Source organism: Cebidichthys violaceus, unplaced genomic scaffold (genome assembly GCF_023349555.1).
Source record: "Cebidichthys violaceus isolate CVI_PGR_0920_01 unplaced genomic scaffold, fCebVio1.0.p SCAF_2, whole genome shotgun sequence".
NCBI classification, from domain to species: domain Eukaryota; kingdom Metazoa; phylum Chordata; class Actinopteri; order Perciformes; family Stichaeidae; genus Cebidichthys; species Cebidichthys violaceus.
In genome coordinates this window covers 8,289,272-8,303,396 of record NW_027176372.1, presented here as the reverse complement: position 1 = coordinate 8,303,396, position 14,125 = coordinate 8,289,272, and the positions used below count along the sequence as shown (strand labels likewise).

Genomic DNA, 14,125 nt, shown 5'->3' with positions numbered 1-14,125 from the left:
ACCTCGAACCATTCCCATTTGTGATTGTACACCTTTGCATCCCAGTGTAAATGATTCCCGTAGAACCCTTACATGAATGGTAACCAATTGGGTAACCACAGTAAAAGCTTGCTGCATTGGCCGGGAATCGGACCCTGATCTCCCGCGTGGCAGGCGAGAATTCTACCATTGAACCACCAATGCCGATATAACTCCCACCCGATAAGGAGAAAAAAACGAGAAATGATTGGCGCAGCAACAGTGACAAAGAGATAACGATGAAAAGCCAACACCAGCCTAAAATCCAAACTGACATTGTCTGCGCAACATCGACCACCAGAAACATCTGTGTTTGACTACTTTGTGTAGTCGGGATGTCATGAATACAACAAGTATTATCAAATCACGAGAACATAGCACTTACCTCGAACCATTCCCATTTTTGCTCGTACACCTTTGCATCCCAGTGTAAATGAGTCCCGTAGAACCCTTACATGAACGGTAACCAATTGGGTAACCACAGTAAAAGCTTGCTGCATTGGCCGGGAATCGGACCCAGATCTCCCGCGTGGCAGGCGAAAATTCTACCATTGAACCACCAGTGACGATATAACTCCCACCCGATAAGGAGAAAAAAACGAGAAATGATTGGCGCAGCAACAGTGACAAAAAGATAACGATGAAAAGCCAACACCAGCCTAAAATCCAAACTGACATTGTCTGCGCAACATCGACCACCAGAAACATCTGTGTTTGACTACTTTGCGTAGTCGGGATGGCACGAATACAACAAGTGTTACCTCGAACCATTCCCATTTTTGCTTGTACACCTTTGCATCCCAGTGTAAATGATTCCCGTAGAACCCTTACATGAATGGTAACCAATTGGGTAACCACAGTAAAACCTTGCAGCATTGGCCGGGAATCAGACCCTGATCTCCCGCATGGCAGGCGAGAATTCTACCATTTAACCACCAATGCTGATATAACACCTACCCGAGAAGGCGAAAAAAACGAGAAATGAATGGAGCAGCAACAGTGACAAAGAGATAGTGATGAAAAGCCAACACCAGCCTAAAATCCAAACTGACATTGTCTGCGCAACATCGACCACCAGAAACATCTGTGTTTGACTACTTTGCGTAGTCGGGATGTCACGAATACAACAAGTGTTTCCAAATCACGAGAATATAGCACTTACCTCGAACCATTCGCATTTTTGCTCGAACACCTGTGTATCCCAGTGTAAATGATTCCCGTAGAACCCTTACATGAATGGTAACCAATTGGGTAACCACAGTAAAGGCATGCTGCATTGGCCGGGAATCGGACCCAGATCTCCCGCGCAGCAGGTGAGAATTCTACCATTGAACCACCAATGCCAATATAACTCCAACCCGATAAGGCGAAAAAAATGAGAAATGATTGGCGCAGCAACAGTGACAAAGAGATAACGATGAAAAGCCAAAACCAGCCTAAAATCCAAACTGACATTGTCTGCGCAACATCGACCACCAAAAACATCTGTGTTTGACTACTTTGCGTAGTCGGGATGTCACAAATACAAAAAGTGTTTTCAAATAACGAGAACATAGCACTTACCTCGAACCATTCCCATTTTTGCTCGTACACCTTTGCATCCCAGTGTAAATGAGTCCCGTAGAACCCTTACATGAATAGTAACCAATAGGGTACGACAGTAAAACCTTGCTGCATTGGCCGGTAATCGGACTCGGATCTCCCACATGGCAGGCGAGAATTCTACCATTGAACCACCAATGCTGATATAATACCTACCTGAGAAGGCGAAAAAAAACGAGAAATGAATGGAGCAGCAACAGTGACAAAGAGATAATGATGAAAAGCCAACACCAGCCTAAAATCCAAACTGACATTGTCTGCGCAACATCGACCACCAGAAACATCTGTGTTTGACTACTTTGCGTAGTCGGGATGTCACGAATACAACAAGTGTTTCCAAATCACGAGAATATAGCACTTACCTCGAACCATTCGCATTTTTGCCCGAACACCTGTGTATCTCAGTGTAAATGATTCCCGTAGAACCCTTACATGAATAGTAACCAATAGGGTACGACAGTAAAACCTTGCTGCATTGGCCGGGAATCAGACCCGGATCTCCCGCATGGCAGGCGAGAATTCTACCATTGAATCACCAATGCTGAGTTAATACCAACCCGAGAAGGCGAAAAAAACGAGAAATGATTGGAGCAGCAACAGTGACAAAGAGAGATTGATGAAAAGCCAACACTAGCCTAAAATCCAAACTGACATTGTCTGCGCAACATCGACCACCAAAAACATCTGTGTTTGACTACTTTGCGTAGTCGGGATGTCACAAATACAAAAAGTGTTTTCAAATAACGAGAACATAGCACTTACCTCGAACCATTCCCATTTGTGATTGTACACCTTTGCATCCCAGTGTAAATGATTCCCGTAGAACCCTTACATGAATGGGAACCAATTGGGTAACCACAGTAAAAGCTTACTGCATTGGCCGGGAATCGGAACCGGATCTCCCGCGTGGCAGGCGAGAATTCTACCATTGAACCACCAATGCCGATATAACTCCCACCCGATAAGGAGAAAAAAACGAGAAATGATTGGCGCAGCAACAGTGACAAAGAGATAACGATGAAAAGCCAACACCAGCCTAAAATCCAAACTGACATTGTCTGCGCAACATCGACCATCAGAAACATCTGTGTTTGACTACTTTGCGTAGTTGGGATGTCACGAAGACAACAAGTGTTAGCTTGAACCATTCCCATTTTTGCTCGTACACCTTTGCATCCCAGTGTAAATGAGTCCCGTAGAACCCTTACATGAACGGTAACCAATTGGGTAACCACAGTAAAAGCTTGCTGCATTGGCCGGGAATCGGACCCAGATCTCCCGCGTGCCAGGCAAAAATTCTACCATTGAACCACCAATGCCGATATAACTCCCACCCGATAAGGAGAAAAAAACGAGAAATGATTGGCGCAGCAACAGTGACAAAAAGATAACGATGAAAAGCCAACACCAGCCTAAAATCCAAACTGACATTGTCTGCGCAACATCGACCACCAGAAACATCTGTGTTTGACTACTTTGCGTAGTCGGGATGGCACGAATACAACAAGTATTATCAAATCACGAGAATATAGCACTTACCTCGAACCATTCCCATTTTTGCTCGTACACCTTTGCATCCCAGTGTAAATGAGTCCCGTAGAACCCTTACATGAATAGTAACCAATAGGGTACGACAGTAAAACCTTGCTGCATTGGCCGGGAATCGGACCCGGATCCCCCGCATGGCAGGCGAGAATTCTACCATTGAACCACCAATGCTGATATAATACCTACCCGAGAAGGCGAAAAAAAACGAGAAATGAATGGAGCAGCAACACTGACAAAGAGATAACGATGAAAAGCCAACACCAGCCTAAAATCCAAACTGACATTCTCTGCGCAACATCGACCACCAGAAACATCTGTGTTTGACTACTTTGCGTAGTCGGGATGTCACGAATACAACAAGTGTTACCTCGAACCATTCCCATTTTTGCTTGTACACCTTTGCATCCCAGTGTAAATGATTACCGTAGAACCCTTACATGAATGGTAACCAATTGGGTAACCACAGTAAAACCTTGCTGCATTGGCTGGGAATCAGACCCTGATCTCCCGCATGGCAGGCGAGAATTCTACCATTGAACCACCAATGCTGAGGTAACACCAACCCGAGAAGGCGAAAAAAACGAGAAATGATTTGAGCAGCAACAGTGACAAAGAGATAATGATGAAAAGCCAACACCAGCCTAAAATCCAAACTGACATTGTCTGCGCAACATCGACCACCAGAAACATCTGTGTTTGACTACTTTGCGTAGTCGGGATGTCACAAATACAAAAAGTGTTTTCAAATAACGAGAATATAGCACTTACCTCGAACCATTCCCATTTGTGATTGTACACCTTTGCATCCCAGTGTAAATGATTCCCGTAGAACCCTTACATGAATGGTAACCAATTGGGTAACCACAGTAAAAGCTTGCTGCATTGGCCGGGAATCGGACCCTGATCTCCCGCGTGGCAGGCGAGAATTCTACCATTGAACCACCAATGCCGATATAACTCCCACCCGATAAGGAGAAAAAAACGAGAAATGATTGGCGCAGCAACAGTGACAAAGAGATAACGATGAAAAGCCAACACCAGCCTAAAATCCAAACTGACATTGTCTGCGCAACATCGACCACCAGAAACATCTGTGTTTGACTACTTTGTGTAGTCGGGATGTCATGAATACAACAAGTATTATCAAATCACGAGAACATAGCACTTACCTCGAACCATTCCCATTTTTGCTCGTACACCTTTGCATCCCAGTGTAAATGAGTCCCGTAGAACCCTTACATGAACGGTAACCAATTGGGTAACCACAGTAAAAGCTTGCTGCATTGGCCGGGAATCGGACCCAGATCTCCCGCGTGGCAGGCGAAAATTCTACCATTGAACCACCAGTGACGATATAACTCCCACCCGATAAGGAGAAAAAAACGAGAAATGATTGGCGCAGCAACAGTGACAAAAAGATAACGATGAAAAGCCAACACCAGCCTAAAATCCAAACTGACATTGTCTGCGCAACATCGACCACCAGAAACATCTGTGTTTGACTACTTTGCGTAGTCGGGATGGCACGAATACAACAAGTGTTACCTCGAACCATTCCCATTTTTGCTTGTACACCTTTGCATCCCAGTGTAAATGATTCCCGTAGAACCCTTACATGAATGGTAACCAATTGGGTAACCACAGTAAAACCTTGCAGCATTGGCCGGGAATCAGACCCTGATCTCCCGCATGGCAGGCGAGAATTCTACCATTTAACCACCAATGCTGATATAACACCTACCCGAGAAGGCGAAAAAAACGAGAAATGAATGGAGCAGCAACAGTGACAAAGAGATAGTGATGAAAAGCCAACACCAGCCTAAAATCCAAACTGACATTGTCTGCGCAACATCGACCACCAGAAACATCTGTGTTTGACTACTTTGCGTAGTCGGGATGTCACGAATACAACAAGTGTTTCCAAATCACGAGAATATAGCACTTACCTCGAACCATTCGCATTTTTGCTCGAACACCTGTGTATCCCAGTGTAAATGATTCCCGTAGAACCCTTACATGAATGGTAACCAATTGGGTAACCACAGTAAAGGCATGCTGCATTGGCCGGGAATCGGACCCAGATCTCCCGCGCAGCAGGTGAGAATTCTACCATTGAACCACCAATGCCAATATAACTCCAACCCGATAAGGCGAAAAAAATGAGAAATGATTGGCGCAGCAACAGTGACAAAGAGATAACGATGAAAAGCCAAAACCAGCCTAAAATCCAAACTGACATTGTCTGCGCAACATCGACCACCAAAAACATCTGTGTTTGACTACTTTGCGTAGTCGGGATGTCACAAATACAAAAAGTGTTTTCAAATAACGAGAACATAGCACTTACCTCGAACCATTCCCATTTTTGCTCGTACACCTTTGCATCCCAGTGTAAATGAGTCCCGTAGAACCCTTACATGAATAGTAACCAATAGGGTACGACAGTAAAACCTTGCTGCATTGGCCGGTAATCGGACTCGGATCTCCCACATGGCAGGCGAGAATTCTACCATTGAACCACCAATGCTGATATAATACCTACCTGAGAAGGCGAAAAAAAACGAGAAATGAATGGAGCAGCAACAGTGACAAAGAGATAATGATGAAAAGCCAACACCAGCCTAAAATCCAAACTGACATTGTCTGCGCAACATCGACCACCAGAAACATCTGTGTTTGACTACTTTGCGTAGTCGGGATGTCACGAATACAACAAGTGTTTCCAAATCACGAGAATATAGCACTTACCTCGAACCATTCGCATTTTTGCTCGAACACCTGTGTATCCCAGTGTAAATGATTCCCGTAGAACCCTTACATGAATGGTAACCAATTGGGTAACCACAGTAAAAGCTTACTGCATTGGCCGGGAATCGGACCCGGATCTCCCGCGCGGCACCCGGGGATTCTTTAGCTAAAAGTCCCTAAACCGTTTCCCATTCATTTTCAATGGTAGTCCTAAACCAGTACGGATGTAATATATTTTTGGCCATCAGCAGCGCTGTGGAGCCAAAAGGACGTAATGTGTTCGGCTGGCCGCTAGTTGCGCTTTGGAGCCGTTTCGCGAGTGACAGACTTTCTCCGGTGTTTGTCAGTCAGTCGCAGCCTGGAAAGAGCATCGACCTCCCGCATTTTCCTAGAACTCTTCGCTGTGTGGACGCTACGTTAAACGGTAAGTCATTAAGATGAATAGCAATGAATTAAAATGTCATTATAATTAGTCTGGGCTGTCTGACATTCACTTGAACGCTAAAAAGATAAAGTGAGTCGTCTTTCTTCAGTGTTATTGTGTTGAAGTCGGACTTCTGTATGAGTTTGTTACCTTACATGCTAACGTAACGTAACCTGAAGCCGTTAACGGTTCATACCGGTTCATTCATGTCCGACTTTGTTGTGTTTTTTTGGCCGAAATTACCACAAGTTAATACGAACGTGCATTCAAATATATAGGTTAGCATTTACTGCTGTCCGATGAATATAGAGGCTGACCAGCGGCCGGTTAAGGTTAAGGTTAAGGTGAACGTTAGATATACTCTGTTACTTTACATACACGTAACGAAAAAACAACGAGCTATGACCGGACCCGGTGCTTCATTTGAATCACGTAACGTTAAATAAACACGCACGTCTCCGTTGGATCACGTCACGTATCGTCATTAATGCACGTAGTTCATAGTTACGTACATTAACTGCTCCACTGTTTGACATTAGTTACTAGTTACTTAGCAGATAGGACATCAGACAAAATATACTCAACTAATAAATGATGATGTGTTATTACAGATTACACTACCAGCAGTATATCAAGTCATTAAAGTGATGAACACATTAATACCTCAATAATTATAATACTATAATATAATGTATATTATTCTGCATTATGAGTTTATTTTTTGTACTTTTACTTAAGTAAGACTTTGAGTAAGTACGATTTAAATGCAGGACTTTTACTTGTAAAAGAGTATTTACACCATGTAGTGGTATTAATAATAATATTATTTTTTTTACTGAAGTACAAGGCCTATATACTTTCTCCATCACTGTTAAAATCAGAGATCACCAGAATATGATGATGTTGTTGTTTATTACATCGTATAATCTCTATTGCATGTTTGTTTGGGAGGGTGAAAAGGTGAATTGAGTTCCGAGCATTTCTTGATAAGACACTTCACACTTCATTGTTACTTCAGTCACATGACCGGGGGTCGTAAATGAAGGTGTGACTCCCCACTAGGCTGAGCTTCCTTCACCTCCCAAGTTCTTTTCCATCAGTCGTTCAAAGGCTTTCACCCACAGGGGGTCTGCCATTGAAGTGTAAATCAATCGCTGACTCAACAAGCACAGAGTTCATGTCAAATTGACAGGAACAGGCACTGAAGGTCCACACATGATCAACAACATCACATGTTAGGCTGATATACTAACCTCCTAAACCCTATCTATTAACATCTGTTATGAAAACAATGGCTGTCCATAAGGTAGTAATAGACTTATTCATATATTCTACTCTTTGTCATTACAGGTAAAATGCACAAACAGTTTTTTTTCCCTGGGAGAATGACGGTTACGTTCCGTAAGGGACCACTGGGATTTCTCCGTCAGGATCCGACTGATGCAGCCAAAGTCCTCAAAGACAACCCGTCTCTACAGGACAAGTCTGCAGCTGTGAAGGAGGAGCTGGTCAGACAGAATGCTCTGACTGTGGTCCGCCAGAGAGGAGGGGATGCCTCAGATAGAACTGAGGTGACTGGAGACTACATCCTGCAGTTTGGGAAGTACAAGGGCAAGTCCTTCCGCTGGCTCCTGGAGAATGACATTGGGTACACCATCTACCTAATCAGGAACCAGCAAAAGGAGGAGGCTGCAGGAGTGTTCATGGCAGCGGGGCACAGCAAGGACAGCCTGCTGTCATTTGTGAGCTATTCCCTCAGCTTTCAAGAAATCCAGTCTCTTCTCAGCTATGAGGAACAAAAGCCAGCTGTGACAGCAGCAGCAGCATCGGAGGATGACCAGCTGGTTGGTTTTGGCTCTCGTGCCAACAACACCTGGAGAGAGATTTGGCACAGCAGAGGTGATGGCTATGCATCTTTTATACTAAAGAAAAGCTGTGCTCCAGGGACGAAGATGCAGAAACTCCAGGTGTACCTCCAGAAGAAGCTGCATCCACCCTCTGGCTCCTCTGTGATGACACAACGTTCACCTGCTCCTGCTGAAGCCATGGGTGGGTCTGGTTTCCTGTTTGTTTTAGAGAGATGTACACGCTGTCATACACACCATCATTCCAGTCATTTAAGTCATACCCGCCCACGTACAAGAAGATATTCATTTAATGACATTCTGATTCTTGTCTGTTTGCATCTCAGTGATGGATGAAGATGAAGAGCTGGAGAGAGGGATGCTGAGTATCTCTCCTTCAAAGCAACAAGTGCAGTGCTGTGAGTAAACAGTTGCTGTCTTTTGTTTCTTTGTTTCTACCACCTGAAGATGTATTCTATTCAGTATATATGATATATTTTTTGTTTGTGTTTAACAGCTGTTTCTGCATCATCATCGTCATCATCATCATCTACAGCCAGACAACAGCAGGCTTCAGGAAGAAAAAGAGGTTTTTCACCAAAAACGTTCTGCCGTCAACTGACAGCCCTGGGACCATGAATTCTTATCCCACATGAAGCATGACTTGAGCCGTTCTCATGTTGACCATGTTCTGGTCCTGTTTGTGTTTTGGTGTTCTACTTGTTGTCCTAGTGACTATGAATTGATACCAGTCATGATGAGGGTACGTATCACTTTTTGTTTTCTTATATGGATAAAAAGAAAAAATATGTATGCATGTGAAACTTCTGTGTTACTAACACCTGAATGCATGTGTTTGAAGTGTGCCATGTTGCTTCACTTGCCTAGGTTACATCATACTGAATATTAACCCATCGAAACATAAACACACGTGTATGAATGAAGTATATTCTTTATATATTAATGTGAGAAACAGTCTGTTTCATTGGATAAGGCTGAGAAAGGCAGGTGAAGTAACCATACTAACAGTAGTGTTTGTATGTTGTCAAAATATAAATGACTGACATGTTTTTTTCTGTTGTAGAACCATCTGCTGCACTGGCTGCACCAACTCCTCTGAAGGGTTCACAAGTAGATGGTAAATGCATCTAACGTTTAAAGATATCCGTCATATTCACTGTGCTCATATCCGTTATAAAGCATTGGTTCTGGTTTGTGATCCTTCTCTCCTTGCAGCCGCCGCTCTAACTGTGAAGAGACCGGTGCCTGTTCCCCAGGAGCTCATGTGTCTGCTGCCAGAAGGACCGGCTCGTCCATCAACAGAAGCGACTGTCACAGTTCCTGGTGTGCATTATTTGACCTGTATTTGCATCTTAAAAATATCCATATGTAGTGTCCATCAATACTGTTGTTAATTCTTTAAAGTCTGTTTTAGACTTACTGCTGCACTGTATACAGTAACATGACATCTACACTACAGTGTAGATGTCATGTTACATTCTTGCTTCATGTTACTGTCAATAATAATAATAACATGTTTAATATTCTCTATAGTGTCAGAGGCCCCCCGGATTTCTCCTGAGACGTCTGCAGAGCCCGGTCAACTGTCACCTGCACAGAGAGATCAACGTTAGTATTAGAATGTGTTTCATGGCAAAAAGATTAAATCAAGTCGCACCAAAATGGTACTAATTAGCCCTGTTTATTCTTGTCTGACTAGGTGAGCCATTACCCAGGCCGTTAGCTGTGCCCACCCGTCCTCCTCCACAGCTCCCTGGCTACGACCAGGAAGTCAGCCAGTGGACCTGTTCACAGCAGCAGAGGATCTGGATGAAGACAGAGCTGGAATCCATGGGTCTCTGGCCGGGCTCCTTTCCTGTGCGCAACCTCATGAAGATGGTGTCATTGTGGCGTCTCCCTCCCCAGCCAGAATTAATTGACAGCGTCTCAGATCTTCCTTCCCCAAAGTACTTTCAGCTCCATCCCTTCTTCATATGGAAGCCAGAGAATGAGAACTTGATGGCTAGACTGAGGAACAATTACACTCTGCCGTGCATTGAAGGTTGTGCCCGGCCTCAAGTTGTCTCTGCAGGTGTTGGTAGACCTCGTGCGATTGTCGGTGTCACTGGACAGTACTACCTGTTGTCATCCAGGCTGTGCTGCAAAGTGTGCAGGAAGAGGTGGTACGCTGACAACCCAGTGTGGCTGGACAAACTCCCAAAGAGGTTCACAAACCTGTTGCCAGCAGTACTGACCTACAAGAAGGCCATTTGTAAATCGGTCATGGACGAGCTCAGGCGGACAGGCAACTCACCCACCGACATGGCAAAGCAGATCATGGAGATGATGCACCTGAAATTTGAACGTGCTCACCTGGCCTACCTCCTCAGCTGCCAAAACATCATGGATGCTGAGGCAGGAAAGTACGACCAAAGAACCATCACTCAGTTCATCAGGCAGGAAACCAAGCCAGCTCCCTTCGGAGAGTACGCTGATCCAGTTGGCTGGAACGGGATCTCTGTGTCTGCTCACTACCTGACCGACTGCCTGCTGCACGAGTACCAACACCAGGAGAGTGCCATAAAAAAACTCCTGCAGGGCACCTTTGGACAGGCTCTCCGCTCAGACCACACACGCAAAGTTGCGAGGAAGGTCACCTTTTCATCCGGCACCATGTCCTCGTATGCGGTCATGAATGAGAACTGGATGATCCTTTCATGGGTGATGGTGCAGTCGGAGACAGAGAAGTCCCTGAAGCCCATGTACGAGGGACTAGCACAGCGCTACAGCACTGCAGGCATAGAGAAGGCACAATACCAGTGGGTAGACAGGTAAATTATAATCAGTACTTTTTACCATCATTGGTGACACAAACAGCTCAGAATCACACTTACATTGCTTTTCATATTTCCAGTTTGATGACAGAAAATCCCTTTGCATTCATTTTATTGTGACGACCATATACACTGGACTACACATGGTGGTTGATATGACTACTTTAACATTCATGGCTATACTTTGTCTATATTTTTTCTTTCAGGGATTGCTGTGCAGCATTTAAGGTGGCTGAATCGTTTGCAGGAGAGCATCTGAACTGGGATTCTTGGAGAACAACTGATGCCATTGTTGCCGGGGCCACTTCTGGTAACCTGCTGAACACCTGTGCATCAAGATCCCACTTCAGTGCAAACATAACTATCAAGCTGGACTTATTCCACTGCATGAGGCGGTTCCTCCGTGAGTGTGTGTCAGAGCATCATGCCCTGTACAGCTCTTTTGCTCAGTTCCTGTCTGCAGCTTTTTCTGTGGTGGATCAGGAAGACCTGCAGAGGCTTAAAGCTGCATATGCCTTCTGTGGAATTCAGCCTGCCAACCCAACCAAGCTCCACATTCGCGAGCACTGCAGGACCAGGATTCCACAGCCTGAGGAGCTCATCAAGAGGGTTGAGGGAGTTTTCCAGCAGTTTCACCTTGCGAGTGATCCAAATGGCACTCCTCTCTTCAAGCCCTCAATGCTGAAGGCATGGCGGATTCAGCGGGTGCACATCCTGCGAAGTTGCCTGAGTGATCCTGTGGTGGAAGGAGGGACTTTGTACAGGTATGGAGGAACACTGCAGCTGAACCATATGCAGGGTGAAGGGGCCAAAGTTCCTGTTTGGATCCCCATCAGAGGCACGTCTCAGCAGGAGGGCTATCACTTCCACCAGGCTCAGTGGGTCACTGGAACACGTGTTTCCACAGAGCTGTTTCAAGCTCAGGGGATGACTGGGGTGGCACGGTGGAACTACCAGCGCCTGGTGGACTTGAAGCAGCCAGGCGTTCACCTCCCAGCTGTCTTTGATCCGGCATTGATTGCACAGCTCAACGCGGTCTCTGAACGGGTGTTGGGGCAGGTCAAGTATCCAGCTTTTCATCTCACTGGTAGAGACACTGGAGAGAAGTTTGGCCTGGAATACGTTGAGCCTGGTTGCCGCCCAGTTCTTCTAGACTGGGACAAGCACAGGAGCAAGACAGACTCCGCCCAGGCCCAGAATTCACCTCCTCAAAGCGGCCCGCCCGCTGCCCAGACTGCGCTTCCTCAGTCATCCTCAATGGCACCGCCCAAGTTGCTTCAGTTTTCTCCATGCCCTGCTGCTGATTCTGCTGCCAAACCAGAAGTGAATCCCACTACAACAGGTAAACATCTAACAGACAGACAAAGTAGTGCACCAGACTTCAGTTGGTAGTAACTTGATTTTATTCATATTTAATGACAAGCGTAATGGATGATTCACTTTTCCTTTTTTACGCGATGTGACAATATTGTGCAATTGAAAACATGTACAAAAACATACCAGTCAGCCATTTATCTAAAAGCGGAAAGTGTGTTTTCACCCATACAAGTGTATGAATTAGGGCTTTTCCCTTCTGTAGGTCAGAATGTCTTATTGTACTCTGTCTTTTGTTTTTATAGAAACCACACGTTGGCCGTCTCTGCCCCTGCTGTCCTCACCAACTGGCGCCCGCACTGGACCTGTGAAGACAGGAGGGAGAGTTTTTGTGTTGGACCACAAGCGATGGCCGGCCCCCATGAAGGCAGCCATCGACAACCTGCTCAATATTCACCGTGGGCAGAAGGACATGCTCAGGCTTGTGGACCAGGACTATGCTGCTCTAGTTCACAACTCCTGTACAGACCCCAACAGCATGCTCCACCCAACAACAAAATTGCACATCTCACTGTATGTAAAGCACCTGAGCAAATTATTAAACACCAGCTCATCTTTGAACATCAGCCCAGAAAAACTGCAAGAGAGGCAGGAACTCTGGCACTCTCTGACAGAGGGCAGTGAGACCACCAGTGTGCCAGTTGTGACCATGCCCGTTGCAGTCATTAACCCGCCTCCACCTGTTCAGACCCTGACTCAAGCCTCCATTGAGGAAATGGTACGAAACATCATGGAGAAACAGCAGCAGCAACAACAACAACAACAACAACAACAGTCAAAGGAAAAAAAGACCCAGACAAAAAGGTGTCTTTCTTGTGGTCAGCCAAAGTCCAGGTATGAGAATGATGGTTCTTCTATCCACTTCTTCTTCCAGCAGGGCCCTGTCAGATACTTTTACTGCTCCACGAAAGTTTTTAAAGTTTATGGTGCAGACGGTCTGACAAACCCAAGAATGCCCTTTGTCGACTTTGCAGAGACAAAGTTCTTTCAGCTGGAACTGGATGCAACAAGGAAAAGGGTGGAGGAGAGAGGACAGCAGAAGAGGAAGAGGACTGAATCCAAGCCCACAGGTCGTAAGTGCGGATTCTGTAAGATGGAACTGAAGCAGGGCCCAAACAGTCCTCATGTTCATACGGGGTTCCCTGGACTAACAGGGAAGTACATTTACTGCCCTGGTAAAGTCTTTTCCTTTTACAAAGACCAGGGCATGGAGAAGCAGATGACCTGGACTGAGTTCCAGAGGTCTCCTTTTTATGAGACAGAAAAAAAGAGATGGGAGGTTGAAAAGGGAAAATAAGAGACATGAGTGTTTTGTCGTGTATATACTGTATATATTTGCTCATTTTTTACTGGATTTATTATTATATTTGTTGTACATATTTGTGTTGTGTATTTGTGATCTTGCACTATGGGCTCTGTGTTCAACATTTACTGTCCCTGTTGTGTTTAATAAATATATTTTGTTCACTAATGTTTACATGTCTCATTAATAAGTGAATCATTATAGTGAACAGTAAATAAATATTTAATTGAAGTAATTAAGTGATTGCAATTTAAATGTTCATAATTAGGAAAACTGCAATATAATAGGTTAATAGCCATAAATAAATCATGCACTTGATAATATGTCTGCCACTACAATCTAGTGATAATCAGTAAATGTTAAAGTTGGATACACATTTCTTGATTCATAAATAGCTCTTTATCATTGATGAGTGGCTTTGCCCCAACTG

The 14,125-nt window shown here is 44.8% G+C and overlaps 1 protein-coding gene and 6 non-coding genes across 7 annotated transcripts; 1 reads left to right on the top strand and 6 right to left on the bottom strand.

The window, feature by feature from the left end:
* Nucleotides 1-112: 112 nt before the first annotated feature.
* trnag-gcc (transfer RNA glycine (anticodon GCC)) lies at nt 113-183 on the bottom strand. Its single transcript has one exon. It is a non-coding gene; the product is annotated as a tRNA-Gly (tRNA).
* Nucleotides 184-2,091: 1,908 nt separating this feature from the next.
* Nucleotides 2,092-2,162, bottom strand: trnag-gcc (transfer RNA glycine (anticodon GCC)). The gene has a single exon. It is a non-coding gene; the product is annotated as a tRNA-Gly (tRNA).
* Nucleotides 2,163-2,492: 330 nt separating this feature from the next.
* Nucleotides 2,493-2,563, bottom strand: trnag-gcc (transfer RNA glycine (anticodon GCC)). Its single transcript has one exon. It is a non-coding gene; the product is annotated as a tRNA-Gly (tRNA).
* Nucleotides 2,564-2,868: 305 nt separating this feature from the next.
* Nucleotides 2,869-2,939, bottom strand: trnaa-ggc (transfer RNA alanine (anticodon GGC)). The gene has a single exon. It is a non-coding gene; the product is annotated as a tRNA-Ala (tRNA).
* Nucleotides 2,940-3,268: 329 nt separating this feature from the next.
* trnag-gcc (transfer RNA glycine (anticodon GCC)) lies at nt 3,269-3,339 on the bottom strand. The gene has a single exon. It is a non-coding gene; the product is annotated as a tRNA-Gly (tRNA).
* A 707-nt stretch (nt 3,340-4,046) lies between these two features.
* trnag-gcc (transfer RNA glycine (anticodon GCC)) lies at nt 4,047-4,117 on the bottom strand. Its single transcript has one exon. It is a non-coding gene; the product is annotated as a tRNA-Gly (tRNA).
* A 2,169-nt stretch (nt 4,118-6,286) lies between these two features.
* LOC137875196 (uncharacterized) lies at nt 6,287-13,859 on the top strand. The gene is made up of 10 exons (XM_068714230.1): nt 6,287-6,340; nt 7,691-8,389; nt 8,532-8,603; nt 8,702-8,773; nt 9,269-9,322; nt 9,421-9,528; nt 9,739-9,813; nt 9,905-11,015; nt 11,225-12,360; nt 12,638-13,859. Exons 2-10 carry the CDS (start codon nt 7,696-7,698, stop codon nt 13,687-13,689), a joined length of 4,374 nt encoding a protein of 1,457 aa, XP_068570331.1. The 5' UTR covers nt 6,287-6,340; nt 7,691-7,695; the 3' UTR covers nt 13,690-13,859.
* Nucleotides 13,860-14,125: the final 266 nt, after the last annotated feature.